This window comes from Mauremys mutica, chromosome 13 (assembly GCF_020497125.1).
Source record: "Mauremys mutica isolate MM-2020 ecotype Southern chromosome 13, ASM2049712v1, whole genome shotgun sequence".
In the NCBI taxonomy this organism is placed as follows: Eukaryota; Metazoa; Chordata; order Testudines; family Geoemydidae; genus Mauremys; species Mauremys mutica.
In genome coordinates this window covers 27,386,190-27,411,159 of record NC_059084.1, presented here as the reverse complement: position 1 = coordinate 27,411,159, position 24,970 = coordinate 27,386,190, and the positions used below count along the sequence as shown (strand labels likewise).

The 24,970-nt window shown below is 47.2% G+C and overlaps 1 protein-coding gene across 2 annotated transcripts; it reads right to left on the bottom strand.

Annotated features, from left to right (window-relative positions):
• Positions 1-9,488: 9,488 nt before the first annotated feature.
• On the bottom strand, positions 9,489-21,307 carry LOC123348688 (perilipin-3-like). 2 transcript variants are annotated; one of them, XM_044986291.1, is made up of 8 exons: positions 21,165-21,307; positions 18,939-19,015; positions 17,003-17,195; positions 15,070-15,149; positions 13,600-13,855; positions 11,289-11,476; positions 10,900-11,028; positions 9,489-10,223 (listed from the first exon to the last, which is right to left on the bottom strand). In XM_044986291.1, exons 2-8 carry the CDS (start codon positions 18,996-18,998, stop codon positions 9,852-9,854), a joined length of 1,278 nt encoding a protein of 425 aa, XP_044842226.1. In that variant the 5' UTR covers positions 18,999-19,015; positions 21,165-21,307; the 3' UTR covers positions 9,489-9,851. The 2 variants fall into 2 exon arrangements, with proteins under 2 accessions (XP_044842226.1, XP_044842227.1); XM_044986292.1 differs by lacking the exon at positions 21,165-21,307 and adding an exon at positions 19,706-19,740.
• Positions 21,308-24,970: the final 3,663 nt, after the last annotated feature.

Genomic DNA, 24,970 nt, shown 5'->3' with positions numbered 1-24,970 from the left:
ACTGTCCACTTAGCACAATCACAAACATTACAATGTAGCAAATGAAATTATTGCCAATTCAAAAGGTCTTCCCTAAGTGTATTTGTGGCACCTTAGAGACTAACAAATTTATTACAGCATAAGCTTTTGTGAGCTACAGCTCACTTCTTCGGATGAGCTGTAGCTCACGAAAGCTTATGCTGTAATAAATTTGTTAGTCTCTAAGGCCTGGTCCACACTAAAAAGGGGGTTCGAATTAGGGTACGCAAATTCAGTTACGGGAATAGCGTAGCTGAATTCGAAGTACCCTAATTCGAACTACTCACCCATCCAGACGCGGCGGGGTCGAACTCTGCGGCTCCCCCGTCGACTCCACCACCGCCGTTTGCAGTGGTGGAGTACCGGAGTCGACCGCGGCGCTTCTGGAGTTCGAACTATCGCGTCTAGCTCAGACGTGATAGTTCGAACTCCGAGAAGTCGAACTCACCGCGTCGACCCGCGTGGTGAGTATGGACCTGCCCTAAGGTGCCACAAGTACTCCTGTTCTTTTTGCGGATACAGACTAACACGGCTGCTACTCTGAAACCTTCCCTAAGTGTGTCTCTCCCGCATAGACCAGGGTCCTTACTCCCAAACTAATTGTAATACTGTGACTGATCTAGAGGCTAATGAACCCTGCCAAACCACCGAATGTTAAACTGGACATGCTAAATAATACCTAACCAAGAATTCATGCAACAGCATTTGTCCAACTCTCGGTCAGGTGTTTGCATCGTAAGACCATCATCACAACAGACACTGATTGACAGTCTCAATGGAGAGGACAAGTTTTGATAGAACAGTTTGGACTGCTTTGGCCTCTCATTCTTTGAGATGATTGCTCCAGGGTGAGGAAGTAAAACTAGAGATGAGCTGAGGAGAAGGTGTTTGGATCTGGAGTAGGTTTATCTTAGCTTTGTGTTGGAAGCTGAACTAAGGTTCAGGTTTCATGGTGCTGTTCTTGCTGGATTCCAGTAGGGAAATAAACCACTTCTGGGTTTGGATCCATATCTGTCCAGGAAGCAGATAAACCTCAAATATGAAGGGACCCTGAGCCAGGAAGCCAGATCACAAGCATGAGCAGAATCTAGCCTGGGAATCAGAAAAGTCCTTTTTAAACACAAACATCATTGACTATCAGCAAATGTAGCAAAATTATGAACCCCCCTATGCAAACTGATTCATGTACCTGTGACCTCCAGGTTTGCTTGTTTTGGTTCATTAAATATAGCTAGAAATGAGGCCAAACACTCTGAAAAGGCTCCAGCTGGTACAAAAGTGCATCAGCCAATATGCTGAGCAACACAGGTCATCTTGACCACATTGGGTCAGTGTTCTTGTAGCTTCCCATGGCACACAGAGCCCTGTTCAGAGCCTCTCACCTAATAGTTAAAGGTCTCCACAGGGCTGGAACTAGTTACCAGACAGATGCCTCTGCCTTTGCCGCCATGACCTTCTGCAACAGCTTTTATTCTGCTAGAATCACAAAACAGACAACCAACAGGTAAGGCTTGTGAATGGATGAGCCAGAACCTTCACAGGAGATTGTAGACTGAGCCCAAACCTATCCCTTCTCCCCAGAGATAAGAACAACCCCATTGGGTTTAGAACGCCGTCCTAGGGATGGGGGTTTCACGACCACCACTCCCAAGAGGAGGAGGAGGAGGGTGGTGGTGGTCGGGGACTCTCTCCTCAGGGGGACTGAGTCATCTATCTGCTGCCCTGACCGGGAAAACCGAGAGGTGTGCTGCTTGCCAGGGGCTAGGATTCATGATGTGATGGAGAGACTGCCGAGACTCATCAAGCCCTCGGATCGCTACCCCTTCCTGCTTCTCCACGTGGGCACCAATGATACTGCCAAGAATGACCTCGAGCGTATCACTGCAGACTACGTGGCTCTGGGAAGAAGGATAAAGGAGTTTGAGGCGCAAGTGGTGTTCTTGTCTATCCTCCCTGTGGCAGGAAAAGGCCAGGGTAGAGACCGTCGAATCGTGGAAATCAACGAATGGCTACGCAGATGGTGTCGGAGAGAAGAGTTTGGATTCTTTGACAATGGGATGGTCTTCCAAGAAGAAGGATTGCTAGGCAGAGACGGGCTCCACCTCACAAAGAGAGGGAAGAGCATCTTTGCAAGCAGGCTGGCTAACCTAGTGAGGAGGGCTTTAAACTAGGTTCACCGGGGGAAGGAGATCAAAGCCCCGAGGTAAGTGGGGAAGTGGGATATCGGGAGAAAGCACAAGTGAGTGCAAGAGGGGAGGGCTCCAGCCCCATACTGGGACACCAGGACGATCAGTCAGTTATCTTACATGCCTATACACAAATGCAAGAAGCCTGGGGAACAAGCAGGGAGAACTAGAAGTCCTGGCACAGTCAAAGAATTATGATGTAATTGGAATAACAGAGACTTGGTGGGATAACTCACATGATTGGAGTACTGTCATGGATGGATATAAACTGTTCAGGAAGGATAGGCAGGGCAGAAAAGGTGGGGGAGTTGCGTTGTATGTAAGAGAGCAGTATGACTGCTCAGAGCTCCAGTATGAAACTGCAGAAAAACCTGAGAGTCTCTGGATTAAATTTAGAAGTATGAACAACAAGGGTGATGTCGTGGTGGGAGTCTGCTACAGACCACCAGACCAGGGGGATGAGGTGGATGAGGCTTTCTTCCAGCAACTAACAGAAGTTGCTAGATCACAGGCCCTGGTTCTCATGGGTGACTTTAATCACCCTGATATCTGCTGGGAGAGCAATACAGCAGTGCACAGACAATCCAGGAAGTTTCTGGAAAGTGTAGGGGACAATTTCCTGGTGCAAGTGCTGGAGGAACCAACTAGGGGAAAAGCTCTTCTTGACCTGCTGCTCACAAACAGGGAAGAAATAGTAGAGGAAGCAATAGTGGATGGGAACCTGGAAGGTAGTGACCATGAGATGGTCGAGTTCAGGATCCTGACACAAGGAAAAAAGGAAAGCAGTAGAACAGAGACCCTGGACTTCAGAAAAGCAGATTTCAACTCCCTCAGGGAACTGATGGGCAACGTCCCCTGGGAGAACAACATGATGGGGAAAGGAGTCGAGGAAAGCTGGCTGTATTTTAAAGAATCCTTATTGAGGTTGCAGGAACAAACTATCCCGATGTGTAGGAAGAAAAGTAAATATGGCAGGCGACCAGCTTGGCTTAACAGTGAAATCCTTGCTCGTCTTAAACACAAAAAAACAGCTTACAAGAAGTGGAAGATTGGACAAATAACCAGGGAGGAGTATAAAAGTATTGCTCAGGCATGCAGGAGTGAAATTAGGAAGGCCAAATCACGCTTGGAGTTGCAGCTAGCTGGAGATGTTAGGAGTAACAAGAAGGGTTTCTTCAGGTATGTTAGCAACAAGAAGAAAGTCAAGGAAAGTGTGGGCTCCTTGCTGAATGAGGGAGGGAACCTAGCGACAGAGGATGTGGAGAAAGCTAGTGTACTCAATGCTTTTTTTGCTTCTGTCTTCACAGACAAGGTCAGCTCCCAGACAGCTGCACTCTGCAGCACGGTATGGGGAGGAGGCGACCAGCTCTCTGTGGAGAAAGAAGTAGTTCGGGACTATTTAGAAAAGCTGGACGAGCACAAGTCCATGGGGCCGGATGCACTGCATCCGAGGGTGCTAAAGGAGTTGGCCGATGGGATTGCAGAGCCATTGGCCATTATCTTTGAAAAATCATGGCGATCGGGGGAGGTCCCGGATGACTGGGAAAAAGCTAATGTAGTGCCCATCTTTAAAAAAGGGAAGAAGGAAGATCCAGGGAACTACAGGCCAGTCAGTCTCACCTCAGTCCCTGGAAAAATCATAGAACAGGTCCTCAAGGAATCAATTCTGAACCACTTAAAGGAGGGGAAAGTGATCAGGAACAGTCAGCATGGATTCACCAAGGGCAAGTCATGCCTGACTAAACTAATTGCCTTCTATGATGAGATAACCGGCTCTGTGGATGAGGGGAAAGCAGTGGATGTGCTCTTTCTGGACTTTAGCAAAGCTTTTGATACAGTCTCCCACAGTATTCTTGCCAGCAAGTTAAAGAAGTATGGGCTGGATGAATGGACGGTAAGGTGGATAGAAAACTGGCTAGATGGTCGGGCTCAACGAGTAGTGATCAATGGTTCCATGTCTAGTTGGCAGCCGGTATCAAGTGGAGTGCCCCAAGGGTCGGTGCTGGGACCGGTTTTGTTTAATATCTTCATTAACGATCTGGAGGATGGTGTGGACTGCACCCTTAGCAAGTTTGCAGATGACACCAAACTGGGAGGAGTGGTTGATACGCCGGAGGGTAGGGATAGAATACAGAGGGACCTAGACAAATTAGAGGATTGGGCCAAAAGAAATATGATGAGGTTCAACAAGGACAAGTGCAGAGTCCTGCACTTAGGACGGAAGAATCCCATGCACTGCTACAGACTAGGGACCGAATGGCTGGGCAGCAGTTCTGCAGAAAAGGACCTAGGGGTTACGGTGGACAAAAAGCTGAATATGAGTCAACAGTGTGCCCTTGTTGCCAAGAAGGCTAATGGCATTTTGGGTTGTATAAGTAGGGGCATTTCCAGCAGATCGAGGGATGTGATCATTCCCCTCTATTCAGCACTAGTGAGGCCTCATTTGGAGTACTGTGTCCAGTTTTGGGTCCCACACTACAAGAAGGATGTGGATAAATTGGAGAGAATCCAGCGGAGGGCAACAAAAATGATTAGGGGGCTGGAGCACATGACTTATGAGGAGAGGCTGAGGGAACTGGGATTGTTTAGCCTGCAGAAGAGAAGAATGAGAGGGGATTTGATAGCTGCTTTCAGCTACCTGAAAGGGGGTTCCAAAGAGGATGGATCTAGACTGTTCTCAGTGGTAGAAAATAACAGAACAAGGACTAATGGTCTCAAGTTGCAGAGGGGGAGGTTTAGGTTGGACATTAGGAAAAACTTTTTCACTAGTAGGGTGGTGAAGTACTGGAATGGGTTACCTAGGGAGGTGGTGGAATCTCCTTCCTTAGAGGTTTTTAAGGTCAGGCTTGACAAAGCCCTGGCTGGGATGATTTAGTTGGGATTAGTCCTGCTTTGAGCAGGGGGTTGGACTAGATGACCTCCTGAGGTTCCTTCCAACCCTGAGATTCTATGAACCAAATTCATTTATTTGAATCAGTTTCCCCACAATGAGTGGAGGAGGAATAGCTCTGTGGTTTGAGCATTGGCCTGCTAAACTCAGGGCTGTGAGCTCAATCCTTGAGGAAGCTGCTTAGGGATCTAGGGCAAAATCAGTACTTGGTCCTGCTAGTGAAGGCAGGGGGTTGGATTTGATGACCTTTCAGGGTCCCTTCTAGTTCTATGAAATAGGTATATCTCCACATATAATTTGTGACACACACACAACCCCACCCTTTCTCCCAAGATCTTATAAATTGCACTATTGTTATTTTTATTGTTCTCTTTTAAAATAGTTGGGATGTTTTAGATATAATAGGGAGGGCTCTATAAATATCACAGAGAGGGATAGCTGAATGGAGGTCAACCAGCCAAGGCTGGTTCCAGGCACCAGCATTCCAAGCTGGTGCTTGGGGCGGCAACTCCTGTTGTTTTGCCCCAAGCAGCACGCTGAATTGCCGCCCCGGATGGTGGGGGCAGTCCCTGTACCCTTAGGGCGGCAGGCGTGTTTCCGCGGCGGTGGCAATTCAGGGGCAGCTTCAGCGAAAACTCTAGAGCTGGCCCTGGTTCCACTTGACAAAGTCTGTCCTGGTATAAACACTCTTCTCAGAACCTTTATTTGAACTAGATGTCCAAGGGGCTGGAAGGAATTCCATCCCTTCAGCCCTTTTCTTAAGTGGCTGAAGCTCAGTGTCGTCTTCTTTGGTCACTGGTAACAAAATTATTCTACTTAATCCTCCACTGCTTCTGGGGCTGGTAGAATGCAATAGCACACAGCTCCTGTTTAGACATAAGATTTAGCATGGTTATGGAGATGGATCTCATAGTGCTGGAGTCAAAGCTGACCACAGGAGTTATTTAAGACAAATCTAAATTGCCAACTAGCCCATTTAATGGTTTCTCAGGGAAGACTTGGGGTAATTGTGCATTTTATTTTGCATTTTTTGGGGGTGTAACTTTAAAATTTATGTTTTTAACAGCTCATTGAAGAGCAAGGTAAGTGATGGGACTGGCTGGAACTGTGAATGATGCTGGCAGGCTTAGTCCAAGACTAGGAAGCACCTCAGTCCTGAGGTGGGAAAGTTCTTGCTCTTTTAGTCAAGATCCTTCATGCATCTCTGCCAGTGAACCACATTTCCAAATTGCTGCAACCCCACCCCCACTTAGACTCAAAGTAGCCAGTTGTACCAGCTTCTAGGGTTTAATCAACATTTCCTGTGATTGATCCCTCACTTTCTGTGCATGTATAGTCTCAGGGCCCAGCTCAGCAAGGCTTGTATAGATCATAACAGTATTTTTCCCTGTAGTAGCTGATTAGTTTTCTATTAAAAATACCTATCCTGAATACTCTGCTTTTCACCCATAGGTCTCATAGTGTTTTACAAAGGTTAGTATCACTAGCCCCATTGTATGGATGGGGGAAAGTGAGGTGGTAACTGGACTTTGCCAAGGTCACCCAGCAGGAGAGTGACAGAGTTGGGAATAGAACGCAGGATGTGAGAGTTAGAGCACTGGACTGTATCTGCTAAGTAATTGTCTTTACAAAACAAAAATATTATGGAACAAAAATTTAAGAAACCCTTTCAATCAGTATTGAAAATTTGAGCACTATAGCAGGAGCTAAAGTCACTGCTGGTGTAAGGAGGCCAACCCCAGACTTTACTGAAGTTGTGTTCCTTTAAAATAGCAGTGAACCTAATTCCTCAGGTTCCTAACACCTTCAGAGGTCAGTACAATGAGTAGTGAGGAAGCAGCATCTCATTACCTAACACCTCTCACTGTTTATAATAGTGATATTGTTCTTGGGGATTCCTATGTTAAGTAAATGGCTGGTTGCAGCCTTTCCTAGATTATTTGGGCTGGGAGCTGGAGCAGGCCTTTAGGATGATGCTTTATATTGCTGGAAAGGCAGCCTTCCCTAAAACTGAATTAGGGACTCAGACAACCTTTGTTCCTGACATCAACAATCTGATCACTTGCTCGCTGTAGCCAGACATCTGCTTCCATAAGTGACAGACACTCTCAGCAGATTGTCAGAGCTGAATAAAGTAAAAACCCTGTACAGAAAACCAACTGGAGAATTTTAGTTGAGAAAATAAGAATGCAGTTGTTTGTCTAGAACTTTGAGACACTAGCTGCCAACTTGCTAATAAACCTACACTGACATCCTGTTCCTACCTCCTCTCTGAACTGGAGGCAGGGATATGCAGAATGCTGCTACAGCACTTGAATCATGCTATCTCCCTGTCAGCAAGGAAGCTGCAGGCCTCCCCTTGTGGAGCTTGTTGTGTCTCTCCCTGGCTCACAGACAGATCAATTCTGACATACTTTCCTTCCCGCCAGGAGAACTCACCATGGCTCCAGAGCCAACACAAAAACCTGTTCTGACAGCACACCTGGGGGTTGGTACCTTCAGTGTTTATCTCATGCAAGAGCAAACTAGTAGGAACACTTACTCCAGGCCTCTCATGAAGTGCCTCAAAGAGCTTTAATTAAAGGGAAATGGTCAATTAAAAACTGAGCTGGTAACTTTGCCTGAAGGCAGTTTGGCCAAAACTGCTGTGGCTGGGACCAGACCCTGATTCAACTGTGTTAGAAAGACATGGAGTTCTAGGTTATCAGTTTGACCAGAGGTTAACCACAGCTGGGCCCCAGATCAGAAGAGAAAACAAAAACAAAACCCACACCTCACAGACACCACACCCCTGCTCCCTTAAACAGATCTAGGTCACGGTGGGTTTGAAAAACTCTGCTGTGCAGTCTGAACAATGCTCAAACTCTGCTAGTCTACTCAGGATCACAGAGTGTTGGCATGCCAGCACCCAGTGACATGGTAAGTCACCAGCATCCCTGGAAATACCCTCAGTTGTATGAGGGTCAGTCCAAATCCTTTGCTCATGCAATATTAAACCAGGCCAGACTCAGCCATGTTGAGTTCAGCTCAGGTACAAGTGTGGTGAGCCTGGTGTAAAGAACCTAAATAGAACAGAACACAAGAATTTGAACTGAGGATTGCAGGAGGAGCTTGTGATACTTAAGCCACTAAGACCTGCCTTTCAGCACAGACTGTTGTGTCCAACACTCCCCAAGCTGCCCTATTCCTCCAGGGACATTTTGCTTGAATATTTCACTCACATGAGTGAAAGCTTTCAACTTTTACCAAGTCATTTAAAAAAATGAAAAAGTGAACAGGATTGGGGGGGGGGGGGGAGAAGAGGGCTTTGCAAGGGGTACTGAGTTGCCTGTAAGTGGGACACCAAGGATTCTTCTGGCTTTTGAAAGCTACCTGCAGCAGCTGAAGCTTAGAGGCTGGATACTGATCTTACCTTTCCTGTGAGCATTATTATGCTATATTGGAATTCCCCCAAGAAATTAAGGAGCCCCAGCTACAAGAGTCAGACAGACAAAGGAAATCTAGGAGTCTGACTCATCTCTGCTATGGAACAGTGGTTGTGTGACCTGCAGAAAAGTAGTCCTGTAGAGAAAGGATAAAAAACAAAAACCCACTAAAATTAAGGTTGCTAAACAGCCATCTTAGTCTGTCTGTAGTGTTCTCATCTCAGTTAAGAAGCTTCTGATGCCAGGATCCGGGGGGGGGGGGGGGGAAAGCAATGCGTGGAAGGAAAGGTGAAAAAAGCAGCCCTCCCCCCCACAGGTTCTGCCCATTTCAGTTTCTAAAGATCAGCTAGCATGAGACCCATGAGTTGTGCAGGTCAGTTAGCAAGATTGCTACTAAAACTTGCACTACATAGGATGCAGAAGACCACTGTCCAGCCTTAGGAAAGCTTCAGCTTCATGGTTCCTTGCATGAAAACAGAGTGGGTTATAAGTCAAAACTAGACATACAGGATTCAGACAGAATGACCACATAGGTCTCCAGAGATTACCTCAAATGGCTTTTCTGTAAGCAAGAGACTAGTATCTCAGGACCTGGCACAGGTAGAAGGAAGCTCTGCAGGTCTCAACAGAAGCATCCTGTACAGTTCTAAAAGAGTGCTGGAGGTTTTAGAGTATAGGCTTTTAAAACTGCCATTGGGACAGAACTAACTATTGCCTGAATCATAGTTTTGTTATTGTGTGGAGAGAATATACCCCACCCCAAGCCAACATGTTTGGTTTTTGTTTTCCCCCAGGAGGTTCCCCTTCCCCTGTCAGAAGCTGCTGGGGCCAGGAATGTAGGAGTAGTCAGGCAAGATGGTTTAGTGGGGAGAGCCCAGCTCAGAGGGCACAAGATGTAGTTTCAATTAAATGCTCTCAACCAATTATATGAGAGAGAGAGAGATGAATTAGAGACAAGTCAGACTGACAGCCTTTAAACAATGCTTTATTTTTATTTTTTTGTTAGAGATTCTGCGCCATACATGGTCTCTAGGAGGATTAGAGGAAGCTATTCAGTGCAAAGCCGACTTACTTTTAACAGGCTTGAAGGTCTATTGCTATAAGACTGTTCTTGGGTCTAAGGTATTCCTGGGAAAAGAGCCATTGGCTAATAAGTTTAGTTACTTTATTAGTTTTTCTCAAGGCATTCACCTGCAAACAGTCAACTGGGTTCAAGGTGTGATATTAGTGCTGGCCAGAGAAGTTAGTCCCCACTCCTCCCACAAAAGCTCTACCCCTTTATACATTAGGAACTTTCCAGAGACCTTGCTAGGTACAGCTATAATATGGTCCCTAGTCTGCCTTCTGAGCCACCACCTCTTTCTCAGGCTCCTCCTGTGGTGTTACATAGGCTCTGCCAGATGGGGTGAAGGGTCCCACCAGCCAGGAGAAAGGAGTGTTGTGCTCTACATACTCAAGCAGCTCATCTATGTACTCCTGGGCTTTGGTTATCTTCTCCTGGCTCTGGGTGACACTTGGTAGGTCCTGGAAAGACTTGGCAACAAAGAAGGAATTGTGGAGCTCTTCTAAGTTCTTGAGAACCTGCTGCACCTTTTCCTGTAGGCTGGAAGGGAGGCCCTGGATGCTGGCCTTCAGGGTCTGACAGGTGTCCTGCAGCTGCTGAGTGATGCTCTGAGACATGGCCAGAGTATGAGACTCCACCTGCTGTAAAGCAGCAAGTTAACAGGTTTAGAAGACACATTGAAGTGAACTAGGTCTTGTGGCAAGTTGCCGGCACTATTATGATGGGTCTCGTGCTCTCTTGGGGGGGGGGGGGGGGGTCAGGGCCCCATTTCTTGGCCCTGAATTGGAATATTAACTGCCCCACTAGTGTCCTAGAGGAGGGGAGTGGAGAGGGAGGGACCTGGGCCTGCCCTCTACTCTGGGTCCCAGCCCAGGGGCCCTGAGGATAGTGGTAAACCACATGAACTGACAGTTCCTTCCCTAGGCTACTTCCCTCTCCTGCCCTTCTGCTTGTACGGGGGGGGGGGGGGCTTCCTGCCCTCCCTCTGCACAAGCCAGGTGCCCCTTTACCTAGGGTCTTGGACTACTTAACCCACCACAGCACTTCTCCAAACTTTCCTCTGCTTCCCTTCAAACTGTTCTCTGCTCCAACACCACTCCCCTGTCTGATTGAAGCAGGGGTTTTTATCAGGTGACTGACTGCAGGTGCTCTAATTGGCTTCAAGGTGCTCTAATTAACCTATAGCAAACTTTATTCCCTCTACAGGGAATAAGGCTCCCTTCTAACCCTCTCCTGCTGCCCTCTGGCCATGCTGTATCAGTCTGTTTTTTCTGCAGTGATGTCCCAGTTCAGAACTGCTCTCCAGTACCCAAATACCTTTGGCTCCGTAGAGCCTGCATCACTACTTCCTTCTGGCTGCTTGCTGCTCCAGTCAAGCCACATCTGGTGCAGCTTCTGCTGGCCATCCTGAAGCTTCTGATCAACGTTCTGCCTGATAGAGTTAATCTAGAAGGGGACAGAATCAGCAAGGAACAAAGGATGAATTTCTACTACAAGAACTCACATATATTTTATGCCTCACTGAGCCACTTATAAAGATGGCAACACCAGCATAAAGAGGCTGCTGGACACAGCAGCACTGCTGGGACAATACAGCTATTCTCCTGGATTGAGCCTCTTGAGGCCACAGAAACCAAGACGACCATTTTCCACAAAAATAGTGTTAGGACAGGATACTTAAGAAGATGAGGGAACAGAGTTCTTACCAGGTCAAGGACTTCATGAAATTGTAGGAAGGTCTCCTGCATGCCTTGCTTAGCCTGTCTCACTTTGCCCAAGGAATGCTGGTAGGCACGTTGGCGGAGCTGAGCTGACAAGGAGCCCAGCCGCACAAAGTAGCCCTGATGCTGGACAGCAGACTCTTCAGCTCCCTCCACAGATTCAGCTAAGCTTGCTGTAAGGAATGAGAACAAGGTCAGTCACCCTTTTGGATGAAGGGCATGGGGTCAACATGAGCCACCTACTCTATCCAAGGCCTCACGGAGCTGAAGTTCCGCAAAATAACCAGGGGTTTAGATTTAGAAATATCACCCCCAATAAGACATTTTATTCCCTTCAGCAGCTGGTTGGAGGGATCTGCCCCATGAGATTGTATGAAAGGCCTCATGCCAGTCCCAAACAAAGTTACTGCCTCCTAGGTCATCTTTCATGAGTGTTTAAATTGCAAGTGTACACTATGCTACCATGTATTGGAGATCTTGTCCACCACATCCCACCTAGACGTAAGAAGAGTCATAGCCAAATTCTGTGCTATAGGGCAGATGGAGTCACACTTTCAGCCAGGTGTTCTCAACTGACATGATCTCCCTTCATGCAGGGGTCCCATTGAAGTCAACAGGCCAGGTACCTGGCACGAGGTGGGTCTATGCAGATAGAAATGCAGAGCTTTTCAGTACAGATAAGCATTTCCCTGGTAATGGAGAGTTCAGTATTGGTTTAACAATCTGGACAATGGCCATAATCTTCAGGTTTAGTCCCCCATGAAGACCCAGGTGAGAGTTACCAGGGAAGATGAGTGCATTCCAACTCTTCCCTGTTTGGCTGATTCTGTGCCATTGATATGTCCAGCCTTCCATTCTCAGTATAGAGGAATGCAAAAGATTAAAAGTAACCCAGGAACAGCAGACATGTCAATCCAAGCATAAGTCTTCCAGCCCTTTACTCAATGAAGTTGTGTTCACCCCCCTTTCCCACTGCAGGCTCTCTGGTCTGCTCAGTCTGTGTCATTCTTTGGGGCCTACCTACACAGCAATTAACACCTGCTGCTGGCCTATATCAGCTGACACTGGCTCATGGGGTTGTTTTATTGTGGTGTAGACATTCAGACTTGTGCTGGATTCTGGGACCCTCCTCACTTGCAGTCTCTGGCCTGAGGCCAAACATCTACACAGCAATTTTTAGCCTGAATCAGCTTACCCAGGGCAACCACAGCCATGCTGTGGGTCTTATTCCAATGTAGACATACCCAAGGACTTTTTCAAGTGTACATTTGCATTCTGCAGTGTTATTTGTGCAGCAATAAGAATCCAGATTTAGGCATCCAGATCAGAGGTCTGAATTACCCTCCCACTTGTCACCTCATTTGTCTGTTTTTAACTCAAGATGCACACTAGATTCCTGTGAGGAAGACTTTTAGCAAGTTTCTCTAGGTAGTTCTCCTACTTGTGTCCAGTCACTTAACTATTTGTACATGCAGCTAGAGGAAATAGCAGTGACATCTTGAATATTCTGTAGCTTTCAGCTTCACTCAGTGGGAACAAAACAATGGTAGCTGTACTACTGTCATGTGACAACTATTGTTGGTAACTATGATGAAGAATCAGTCCCTTACTTTGAGGCACTAAGTCCTTTTGGGTCAAGAAAGCCATATTATCCTTGAAGTTATTTTGCTTCACTCCAAGGCTTCTACCTAGAAGAGCCTCCATCCCACCGGCGTTGCTTCCTGCTACAAATTTAGCGCTAGTGTACACCCTCAAAGCTATTTAAACCTTCTTTCTGAAGTGATTTGGGGTACTCAGAGACCCCAAGAATATGGCCCTTTTGCCTAGTTCCACCTGCCATCTCCAAAAAAACCCATGCCCTTTTCCTCAGGGACAGATCCAGAATGGAGTCATTTGTACAAGTCCTTGTCTTTGCAAGTTGTACCCACTTCAGAGAGTTTGGCCTCATCTCTCCAAGATTACGTTGAAATAGGTGCACCATACAGGGCCTCTTTCCCTGCCCCCTGAAGATCAGGGTAGGTACCCACTCCATAGGGTGGAAGATATGTGTGGGAGTGACTATGCCACTCACTAGCCTCATAGGACCTAGCCGTTTCTTGATGACTAACCTGATTTAATTAGACTGCTGGTGAGGGAACAGAATGGCTGGGCCTTCAGCAAGCCTGCTGCATTAATGCTTAAAAAATATCACACCTTCCCAGACTCATGTTCTCACTCTTTGTAGGAAAGAGATTTAATGGAGGGAGAGACAGACATGTACTATTTGTAATTAAGGGTCAAGCATGCATTCTCAGACCTAGTTCCTCATCTGTGATGGGGAGGTAGTGATCCACCAGATCCTCAGATTTCTCCAGCACAGCTTCCATTCCACTCATAGCCATTTGACCCACTGTGGAGCCCATGACTGTGCTCATGCCACTGGTCACCATTGATTTTGCAGCCTCTATGCTGCCCTGAAGAGTCTCCTTGGTTACATCTACCACCTCAGTCATTCTGCTGCTCACAGCATCCACCTCTTTGGAGGACACCAGCTCTTTGGTGTCCAAGAGATCCTAGGGGAAGAAATCAAATTGGTATAAAACTTGTTTCCACCTATGCCAGTGCTGTACTACAGGGGTCTGACCTTGAGGGGACTGTACCAATATCTCCAGAGTTTTATAGTTGGATGGGAGATGGAGTCTGGGCACCAGACTGAGTGGGAGCAAGTATTACTAGAGATGGTGGTTGGGTTTTTCCACAAGCACCTAAGTGACTGGCTCAATGGGACTTGAAAGTTCCTCCCAGTTTGATTTAATGAGCAGTCAGGAGTACATTAGTAGATTTAACTCTTTGCTCCCCAGCTATATTCCCAGAGGATTTTAGTGGCAGGAATATTTATGGAAACAGCAGCTATTGAATATTTGCTCTGAGCAAATGTCACATTGAGCTTTATAGCTTCAGGCTCTCTGAGGATCAATTACATCGTACACTTATCAGGGATGATAATATCCAATATGACCTATATGCATAACCATGACAGCTTACATATTGAGTACTTCACATGAACTAAATCTAAGAAGTGTCCAGCAGAGACCAACGTGGGCTTGTGCCCTTTTTGGCTGCTTTAGGATGCCTAAGAGGACTGAGGAGTTTCAGAAGGAAAAAAAAAGTCTTTAAATAAAGAAGTTCAAGTCTCATCTGGCCTAAAAAGTTAGTGAATCACTGCAAGGGTCATGAGACCTGAAGTTGTGCAGTTGAATAGACTTCTTCTAAAAAAGAAACATTATACATCTCCCTCAACAATCAACGTTTTGCATGAGCAGCCACCTTCAAGTATTGATCTCCCCTTCCCTATCTAACAGATCTCCCAGCTAAACTAAGACCAGACTATTTGATATAAAAGGTAAAAGTGTCTTGAGAAAAGCCTCAGGTCTTCATCTATCAAAATAGCAGGAGAGGGCATGAGTCTTTGCTGGCCAACTTCAAGGTAGGTAAGATATCATGCAATTTCAAGTAAAAGCGATCAAGGATCACTATTTGTGGCAAATTCAGACAGTAAGAACTAAAATTTGCTAATTATGAATTATTTGTCCAGCTCCAACTAGCAGCTGAAAGGGCAGTGAGATAAGAGGAAGCCTTCTGTGAGAAGAGCCTAGTACTTTATTCTAGGCAGAAGTAATTCTCGGCAAACAATCAAATTCTAACTAGCCTGAAGACTCAGGGGCAGCTCTGAACTAGCTCTCTAGAACATTGAGACCAGACCTTCCCACCCATGAGAGGTAATTACCTGATCCGCTGGCTCTTGGACTGGCAGCTTCTCCTCCAGTTTCTCCAGGCCCTTGCAACCACCCTCATTTGCAATTGCAACTAGAGACAAGATATGAAGCATGTAGTCTCCAGGTTTACAGAGGGTACGTGCAGACATATGCTAGAAAAGTCATTTCATACGTTGGAGAAGCATGTTTTTACTCAGTTGGCATTAGACTAGGCTGTTTGAATAGAGCTGGTCAAAGTTTCCCCTCAGGAAATGCCAGTTCAAACACAAATTGGAGTGTTTTGCAGAACAGATTGTCGAGTTAAGAAAACCACCATGTTTTTGATAAGGATGATGCACTTACAGCAAATTTTATAATCTAAAACCTGCTGTAATAGTCAAAACATCAGCATGCTTCATTTAGTCTCTAATAAGGTCATTTCAATATTTCTGAGAATTTCCTGCATAACAATTACCTTTTCATGCAATGATGCTTCCATATTGGAATGAAAGAAAACAGTTTCCCCACAGACCAGAAACTGAGTCCCATCAGCAAGTCCAAGACACTAGTCATAAATGGGCAGTTAGGTCAAGAGCCTCCCAGGGCAGTGTTATTTCAGGTAATATTTCCCCCTCCATACAGGGTGTTGTTCTTACCCAGCCTAATGCTGCTGCTCTATTGTCTTTAGAGAGTGGTAGAAACCCCAATATTTAATGGGTCAATGCTTCAAAGGCAGTTCTTTGCAGACTATCTGAAGTCAATGGAAGACGTGTAGGGAGCAGCTATGAATATGGGAACCCAAGAGTGGGAATGTTCTTTATGCCTTGAGCAGCTGGATAAGCTGAGGTGTTTTAGGAGCCATCTCCAGAGAAAGGGGAGCAGTCTCCTCCTTTGCCAAGATCACTTGACACCTGAGCTGCCTAGTGACCTTGGCAGTCTCTTTATATGCCACTAGGAGCATTTGCTGTCCTGAGAACCTTGTCTGTGAGGACAGATGAACATCTGAGGAATTATCCCTTGTAACAGGGGATGCCTGAAGCCAGAGCTGCCTATGCCAGTGCAGCAAAGACCCAGAGAAAGGTTTGCCCAAGATCTGCATCTAGGACCAGATTTTTGGAAAAAAATCTGCACCCAGCAGCTCTTATTCTCAGTGGGAGCTGCCCAGTGTTCAGCACTTTTGAAAGACAGGCCCAGATGTGGATGTGAGTGCACCCTCCACCCCCAGCAACCACCTTCTTTACACAACCAGATTCTGACCTCCTCTTTAGTCTTCCCAATATACTGCTGCAAAAAAAGCTATGTTGCCTACCACTGTTCAGAGCAGCTTCCCCTTCCTGTCCACATCAGATTTAGTCACCTAGTTATGGTGTTCAGTGCTCCATACAACCTCTTTGCCTCCAGTGCTGAGAAGAGCAACAGTCTCCTTTGCCACCTGGAGTTTCATGAATGATCTCTGGGGGGGGTGGGGAAGGAGGTCTTACTCCACAGGCTTGCTACACCTAGAACCCCTCCTTCAGTCTGCTGTGGTTTTAGCCTTCTGCTCTTTTGAGTCTGACAGAGCGCTTCTAAAAAGCTCTGTACAGACACCCTCCCAGTACAAACCGGAAGCATGCAAGTTTTGAACTAAGATGACGGGCAAGTGATGTTCACGATCACTGCTTTTCACAGCATCCCCTCTTTAGTGTGGGCATAGTCTATTTCAAATATGGTCTGTCCAGAGAAGGGACCTGTTCAAGCCTTTCAGAAGCTGCTAGCACAACAGTTATTACTGTGTTATCGCTCACTTGTAAAGTCACTCCCCCCCAAATAGCACTGAAGTCCAGAACTCTTCAGAACTGGAGCTATGAGGTGCTTCCCTCCCCCGCCCACCCCCACAAACAAGCTACCCATCAAACACCAAGCACCCACTTGCTTTCCCTATGCCTTACAAAAGGGAAGGCCATTGCCAGCCCATGGCTTACTCACTCTGAGGCTCCAGATCAGTTAGAGTCGGCTGTGCACTAGTGACAGCTTCATCAGCCATGGCAGTCACTTTCTCTGCTGCCTCGCACACAGATCTGATTAATGGCTGGGTTTCTTTGGCAGAAGTCAGGGCAGACAACACCATGTCATAAGTGGACTTGAACAAAGGTAGACCAGCCACTTGACTCGCTGTGGTCTAACAAGGCAGAAGAACAGTCATGTAAATGATGTGACAGTTCATACCGGAATCAGTCCTCTTTTATAACCCTCACTAGGTAACAGTTTTGTTGCTACAGATCTCCTGCCCTAAAACTGTTCTTCCGGCAGGGGATTCAGGGCCCCCCCCCCCGCTGCCAAGTTGCCAGAAAAGACCTGGCACTTCGGCGGTGGGTCCTGGAGTGGAAGGACCCCCTGCTGCCGAAGACCTGGAGCGGAAGAGGCTCCAGGGGCCCAGGCCCCATGAGTTTTCCAGGGCCCCCAGAGTGAGTGAAGGACCCTGCTCCAGGGCCCCAAAAAACTCTTGGGGGTCCCTGTGGGGCCCAGGGCAAATTGCCCCACTTGCTCCCCCTCTGGGCAAGCCCTGTCTTCCAGTAGAAGTTAAGCAACTCTCAAGGTATTCCCCCCCCAAATCAGATTTTTAGACACATACCACAGAAGTTTCCCCTACCCCATTTCTCCCTCTAGTTTTGAGGCACAGAGGTGTGTTGTAAGCCACACTGCTAGAAACTCATATCAGCAGTTTGACAGGTCAGCCCTGGACCCCTCTTTAGCAGAGAGTTCTAGGGTAGCTCAGAAAACTAGTAACTGGGCTTTATGTACACCCCCGCCCCCACAACATAAGTTTGCTTGACATGCTTCCTTCAGGCCAGAGACAACTCCTACTATGAGCTGTCTCTGGCCTGGAGTGGCAACCTTTGCCATGCAGCCCACCAGGGTAAGCCCCCTGGCAGGCTGGGCGAGTTGGTTTACCTGCCACATCTGCAGGTTTGGCTGATTGAACCATGGCCAGTGGAAGCTGCACCACTCCAGGTAATGGGGACTGGGGGAAGCCACAGCCAGCACATCCCTCAGCCTCTACTGCTTCCTGCAGCCCCTATTGGCCTGCAGCCGCAAACAGCAATTGGCCAAACCTGCAGACACAGCAGGTAAACAAGACAGCCTGGCCCACCCTGGTGGGCCATGTGTCAATGGTTGCTGATCCCGGGTCTAGATGTTCACCTAGAGTAGCCTGAATTTGTCAGGCATGTCATTGACAGATTACACCACAGCATACTCCAGGAGCCTGTCCCAGAGGATGGCCAGGAGACTAGTTCCCAAGCAGTGGGAGGGGGGGGGAAGAAGGTAAGTGGCATGGGAAAGTCAAGCATGGGTGGCAGATTTAGAGACAATTAGTAAGAACTAGCTCTTCAATGGCTAGCAAGCCAGGAAGTCCTACTGAGGCTTGTCATTTTACCTAGGGCAGGCAGTGGCTGAGATTAAGCCAAAAAGCTTTTTAATAGGCTCTCCACAAGCCACTTGCATTTAGCATAAAAAACAAACAAAAAAGTTATAGCACCTGTCACTTTGGCAAAGATATCAGAAGGAATTTAGATTAATAGGAGCATTTGCCAAGTTTTGGCTCAAAAAGCAGGCCTATTCTCCACTCAGCCACCAGCATAATGCTGCTGCAGTTCAGTGGAGAATCAGACCCAGGGAGTTCCACTTACGAGTTATAATCTAGTGTGTGTGTTCACTGCGGTAAGTGGAGAGCACCACTGGTAACTGACCATTCCCACTCAAGAACATTAAGTGCTGGTTCAGGACTAAGAGAAAAAGACCCATGTCACTATAACAGGGGCAAGGACTGCATGCCTAGACACTGGTGAAGGACTAAGCTGCCTCTGTTGGTTGGTAGGTAGCAGCACAGATCAGGATCTTACACATGCTGCGGAGCAGTTACCTGCTGCTCCTTGCTGTCTGGGGCAGGGGCAGGAGTAGTTGTTTGGCTCTCGTCAGACATCTTCTAGTTAGATGCAACTGAAAGGCAAGAACAATCCAGCAGTTAGGTCAGGACTTCTCCTACAAGTTATAGCCTCCAACAGAGTGAGTACAACCCAAGAACTGCAACATGCATTGAAGGCAATAGGGTGCTGCTACGAAGGGAGTCTGCAGGGCAGCCCCACTGCGAGAGCAGAGGAATAATCCAGGCACTCAGAGGGAAGGCAGCCAAGCAGTGCTAGAGTCTGTAACCTGCTCAGGATCACTGGGCCAAGTAGCTTTTGTTCAGACTGTTTTCTAGTCTATGCTCAAAGTCTCCCACCAGAGAGCACAGCCACCATCTTCAATCAAGCCTCATGCTCTCAGAGCAGAGCAAGTACAACTGCAGCTTCAAATCTCCCCCCGCCCCCCCCCCCCCAAAAAAGTTCTAGAGGCACCAAGATCCAGCTTTGTTCAGCAAAGTTCTCCTTCACCCCAAAGTCTCAGATTTCCCTTGAGACCTGGGAAGCTGACCCAGCGCTAGGGAAAGCAAAGCCCAGCCAGGCCTACTCACACTGCAGGCAGGATCTCACTACTGCAGCTCACCAGGCTTTACAGGGCCCAGCTCATGCGCAAGGGCCCGTGCGTCACTGTCCCCCCTGCCCCAGGGTCTGCAGCTCTTGGTGATGGTCTCCCCTCCATTGTCATTTTAAGCCTTCCCCTCCCACTCCGGATCCCATCTGCCCTTACGGGATCTAGCTGGCACAAGCTGACTGGCTGCTCAAGGCTCCTGGCACTCTGTGCTGGGGTTTGAGGCCTGGTGCGATGTGGTCACCACAGCACGCCTCCACCAACGGTCACCCCCTGCTGGCGCCCACAGCACCAAGCTGCACATCCAGCAAGTCACAGCTTGTTCCCCAGGACGCAGGCCCCAGCTATTTCCCTAAAGCCCCCCTCCAAAGTGTCACCTTGTGATCAACGAGCACATCTACCCCTCAGGCAAAGCCATGTGAGCTGGGGGGCAGGGAAGAGAAGAAGAGGGAAAAAATTAAGTTCCACAGCTGCCCCTCCCATTTGTTCCATGAAAGCCATGGCTAGAGCTTGCAAGCCTGTGGCAAGCTCAAAGCATTTCTGCAGGGGGTCCCAGAGTCTGGGCAGCTTAAGAAACTCTATTTTAAATTTTAGAATAAACTTTTGAGAGTCAGTCCCCTTGTGTCATCACATGGGCTCAAGTTTTGTTTACATGGCATATTTCCTCCTCTCATACCAGGTCTAGGTAGTTTTAAGAGAATCTAGTGTTCATCACTTGTTGCCTGTTCCCCACCCCCCTCAGAATTCCAGCCCCATATCATGCAATTGACATTCTAAGTGTGTGTTAGAAGAGTCTCTAGCTCTGACTGCTATGGAGGGAAAGTGGGAAGGCCTGAACCCTGAAGGCTCAAAAACCCAAAACAGCAATAAAAAAAAGAAAATGAGACATTTTACAAGTGTCAAGATATTTTTTTAAGCACCTAGAGTGGACCTTATTAAGACCTCATATTATAATACCTAGACATTATAAGAGGCAGGTAGTAGCTTAATGAAGAAGAATCTTCACCACAGCTTATGCTCAAATAAATTTGTTAGTCTCTAAGGTGCCACAAGTACTCCTGTTCTTTTTGCTGATACAGACTAACACCGGCTGCTACTCTGAAAACTTCAGCACAGGTTTCATTGTATTCAACTCCCACCTCCAGGTAATTAGCACTTTTGCCAGCTCCTTCCTAATCAAAGGCTCTGGCTGCAGTGAAAACCCACCTTATTTCTTACTCAGAGGTGGAGAGGAGAGAACAGTAGCAGGTCAGAAGAGACCTCCACACTCCAGCCTTTTGTCACTCCTCCCCAAATATAAACAAACAGTCAGTCCTGTTGTTAGACTAACACCCTGCAGCTTTTTTCCCAGAATACCACCTCCTATAGAGACCAAAAAAACTTTAATCAACAAGCACTTAGGAATACTTTTAGATTTAAGAGCATTAAAGGAGGATAATAGGTCTCCCTCTCTCTGTTAGAGATAGGCAATAGAAAAATCACCCCTCTGCTTAAAAACCAATTACTCCTCTTCCCCCCCATCATGGTGCAGTAAAGAGAAACAACTGACTATATTGTATTAAATAACAAAACCATCAGGGTTTAAACAAGTCTACCACTTAAAAACCAGCATACTCACCTTTCTTCCTAGCTGAATCTCTACTCACCAATCCAAGCACCATACAATACACCCTTCACTCTGCCCTTAATATATAGCTACTGACATCAGCAAATGGGGAGCACACACAAGCCAGGTGCATTGCTTATCCTGACCAATGGGAGATGGAATGTGGTTGCAGTTCTAGGCAGGAGGAGAGGATCCTAGGAGGAAAGTGACTTGTTCACCACATGTGACACCAATTGAGACCGCCAGCTCTTTGATTGACAGCTACCATTCATCCAGCTGGTCTATCTTGGAAGGCACAGCCTACGTCACAACAGTTGCTAGTTAGGAAAAGCTTTTCTCATTAATGATTGCGTGACTCAGCAATACAAGTTCCGGTGTCAAGTGTTGTTAGAAAGCTTAAGTGATGAAGTTTGACATAGCTGAAGACATTTCAATGACAAATAAAAAAATGTCATAAGTGATGGAAAATGACATAGACCCTGATCCTAACCTGAGTGGGACTCTGTGGGAAGAGGGATCCTCTGGCATGGTGCTCATTGCAGGATCAGGGTCTAACCATGGGAAATTTCATCCTCAGAGGAATATTGTCTTGCAGAAAAGCTCCAAAGGAAAGAAGAGGTGGGTTTAGAATGAGATTGCACTTATTCTCCCCATGATGGGGGTTGTGTGCCACTCATTCTGATGTTTTCCAGCATTGCTGTGCTCATTGCAACAGGCTCATTTTACCAGCTCCCAGACAAGTTTCAAAACATAAAGAATTCCGTGAAGTTCACGTTTAGAATCCCGAGATAGTCAGCTAGGAAAGCCCATTGCACCAAGCTCTTTATATGGTGAATGCCTTTAAAAATTGATTATGCACCTGGAGTTACCAGCAATGGCTGCTGGAGATTCACAGCTAGTATCTGTAGTATCCATCTAGCCCTCCTCAGGACAGTATCTGAGTGCCTCATGACATTGCTAGGGGGTAGGGAAATACTGCTTGGGGAACCAAAGCCCAGATCCTCAGAAGTACTTAGGCTTTTAATTTCCATTGATATCAATAGAAGTGAGGCACTTAAATACCATCAAGGGTCTGGGCCAGGACTTGCCTAAGGTCATACAAAAGTCCTGAGCAGGGAATTGAACTCAGGTCTCACAAGCCCTAGACTAACACCCTATCTACTTAGACCATCCTTCCTCTCAAGCGTATACTTTGTAACTGGCTAAATGCTGACTTTTTAATGGCAATCCCAGTTACCTACCCTGTCCACATAGGACAAGCTTGTGCTGACTACCAGCTGTTGCTTGGTAGGGTGCAATTTCCAGGAAGGTCTAATTGCAGGCAGACTGCTGTACTCTGCCCACTAAGGCCTTGATCCTATGAACTATTCTGCTTGGGCATATTCCTGCACCTTTGTGGGGGCCACCGAAGTCAATGGAGCTTGGTGCGGATACAAGGGACTAGACACATGGAACAATTTGAAGGATTGGGCCCTCTGCTGTCTCCAGTAGGACTACATCTACACTCTGGGTCTCTGAGCAGCTTCAAACAGTTGCATCTTAAAGAAATCTCAGCCTGTCATAAAAATATTCTTTTCCCACAAAAGTGACATTCTCTCCTGAATATCCCACTCATCCTAAACAGCAGGGCTTCTAGCTCAGTGGTTTGAGCATTGGCCTGCTAAACCCAGGCTTGTGAGTTCAATCCGTGAGGGGGCCATTTGGGGATTGCTCCATTTGGGGATTGAGCAGGGGGTTGGACTAGATGATCTCCTGAGGTCCCTTCCAACCCTAATAATCTATGATTCTAATCAGTGAGTCAGGACCCAAAACTGGGTCACCAGAATGTTTCAAAGGGTGATGTGGTAGTTTCCTGTGGCTCCTGTCCCACAAGGCTGGCTAAGCTGCCTCCCTGCTCTAGGCACTGCAGCCTCTGGGATCCCAGTGCCACTCAGGTTAGGCCCAGCTGTCAAGATAACAGGAGTCAGCTAAGCCCCGGGGGGCAGGATCCAACCAAAACCACCCTAGGACAGAGCCGTAACCAGGGTGGGGCAGCTGCCCAGGATGCAAAGCTGCGGGGGGTGGCTTGGGCTGGCAATGCCAGTCAGCTAGGGCCAGCCATGTGTGACAGGGGTCGACGCGGCTAGGTGGGGCCAGCCCTACGTGTAGGTTACCTTTGAAATGCAAAAAACTGACACCACCACCCATAAGGCCCTTCAAGAGCCATGTATAGTATGCAAAGAGACAACACATATAAGATTGATAACACTGCACGTCTTCTCATGACTCAAACCCTCTCTCACACACATGCACAGTGGGCTTGTGTGTTGTTGGGCAGACACCTGCTGTATTATCAACAGTTTTGATCTGCTATTGCCTAAACTGCGGAAGTGGGAACACTGCAGTATCTTTAGCTGGACACAGAAACGTTTAACATTAGAGATCCCAGTGTAGTGGGATAATAATGCAAATCTTAGACCCACATAACCCTCCGACCCCCAGCAGATTAAATTATTTTTCTGGCAACTGGCAAATCAATTAAAAAACTTGGATAGGCCAGTCAAATACCAGCCAGGTTGTAACCCCCACGCATGCAGCGGGCTCAGGGAGGGCACGTCACCTACACCTCCGACTCACCTCAGCCAGCCACCCAGTCTGTCTAGGTTGGGAGGGCACAACCCAAAAATTGGGGGGGGGGGCACATGAACCTGTGTGCCCCCATGTGCTGCCTCTGGTAGGGGGCACAAATATGCTTGCTCACCCTGGGTGCTAAAATGCCTAGTGATGGCTCTGTCCCAGAGCCTCCATCCCCAGACTATTTACTGGGTTGCGACCGGCCATAAATACCTACAAATGGGTCCTGAGCCCAAAAAGGTTGAGAACCACTGCTATAAACTATGACACTCACCTAAGGCCTAGGCTAGGCAATAGTCAGGCTTGGACCAATGATAAGTTTTAGGATCAGCACTTTATGATTTCCCTTCCCCTCTCCTCAGGGTTAAAATGTGTAATTTGCAATAGCACTTTCAACCCCTCCTGGTATATTTAAATGCACCCCTCCTAGGCCACAAGCTGTCACCTCACTCGGGATGGATCATGTGGTTCTACTCTCAGACTGAGCCTTGGATTGCAGTTCCCAGGTGCTAACTGTGATTACCTTAGCACAGAGGTGCTGGAACTAGGGATGCTGGGAGTGCAGTAGCCCCCCCGGTTTGAAGCAGTTTCTATCATTTACAGGGTTTTCCATTTTGTTTAACCGCTTTCAGCACCCCTACTATAAAAAATTGTTCCAGTGCCTATGCCTCAGCAGGCCTGACTTGTGTTCAGTACCTGCAGTTCTGTTCCTTTTCATTTTGGGAGCAATGATAGTGGTAAAACAACAACGAAGCAGCCTCCCGAGAGCAAAGTACTATTTGCTTAGAGCAAAAGCTTTCAGAGCAAACAGATCTTAAAAACAATAATACAGACTAGTCTACTTTTTCCTTAAGGCCATACCGTTTCCTAGATCTGGGAAGGCCCTACTGCTTAGACTTCCTCCCTGTGTCCACCTGTCTCCCTGGAGTCAGATTCTGACAAGTGTCCGTCCCAAGAAAGGATTTAAAAAAAAATGGTTTTTTGAATCTCCAGGCTCTAACTTCGGCAAAACAAGGCCTGCAACTTGTGGGAGACAGACCTTTGAATCTAGCAGCTTGCTCCATTGTCTTTCTAGTGTGTGGGGGGGTGGCCTTGTCTACATGTACTGTGTTGCTTTCCTCTTTGCCCCCTGTTAAGTTAGATAGCTACAGTCATATCAGAAATTCCAATAACCCACCATTGTTACACAATAACTTTACCTTACT

Excerpts from the sequence above, each read along its gene's own strand:
- LOC123348688 (XM_044986291.1), bottom strand. The coding sequence starts at position 18,998 with ATGTCTGACGAGAGCCAAACAACTACTCCTGCCCCTGCCCCAGACAGC. Across the intron at positions 17,196-18,938 it reads CAGACAGCAAGGAGCAGCAG|ACCACAGCGAGTCAAGTGGC; the intron begins GTAACTGCTCCG and ends CTGCCTTGTTAG. Across the intron at positions 11,029-11,288 it reads TTCATGAAGTCCTTGACCTG|ATTAACTCTATCAGGCAGAA; the intron begins GTAAGAACTCTG and ends GTCCCCTTCTAG.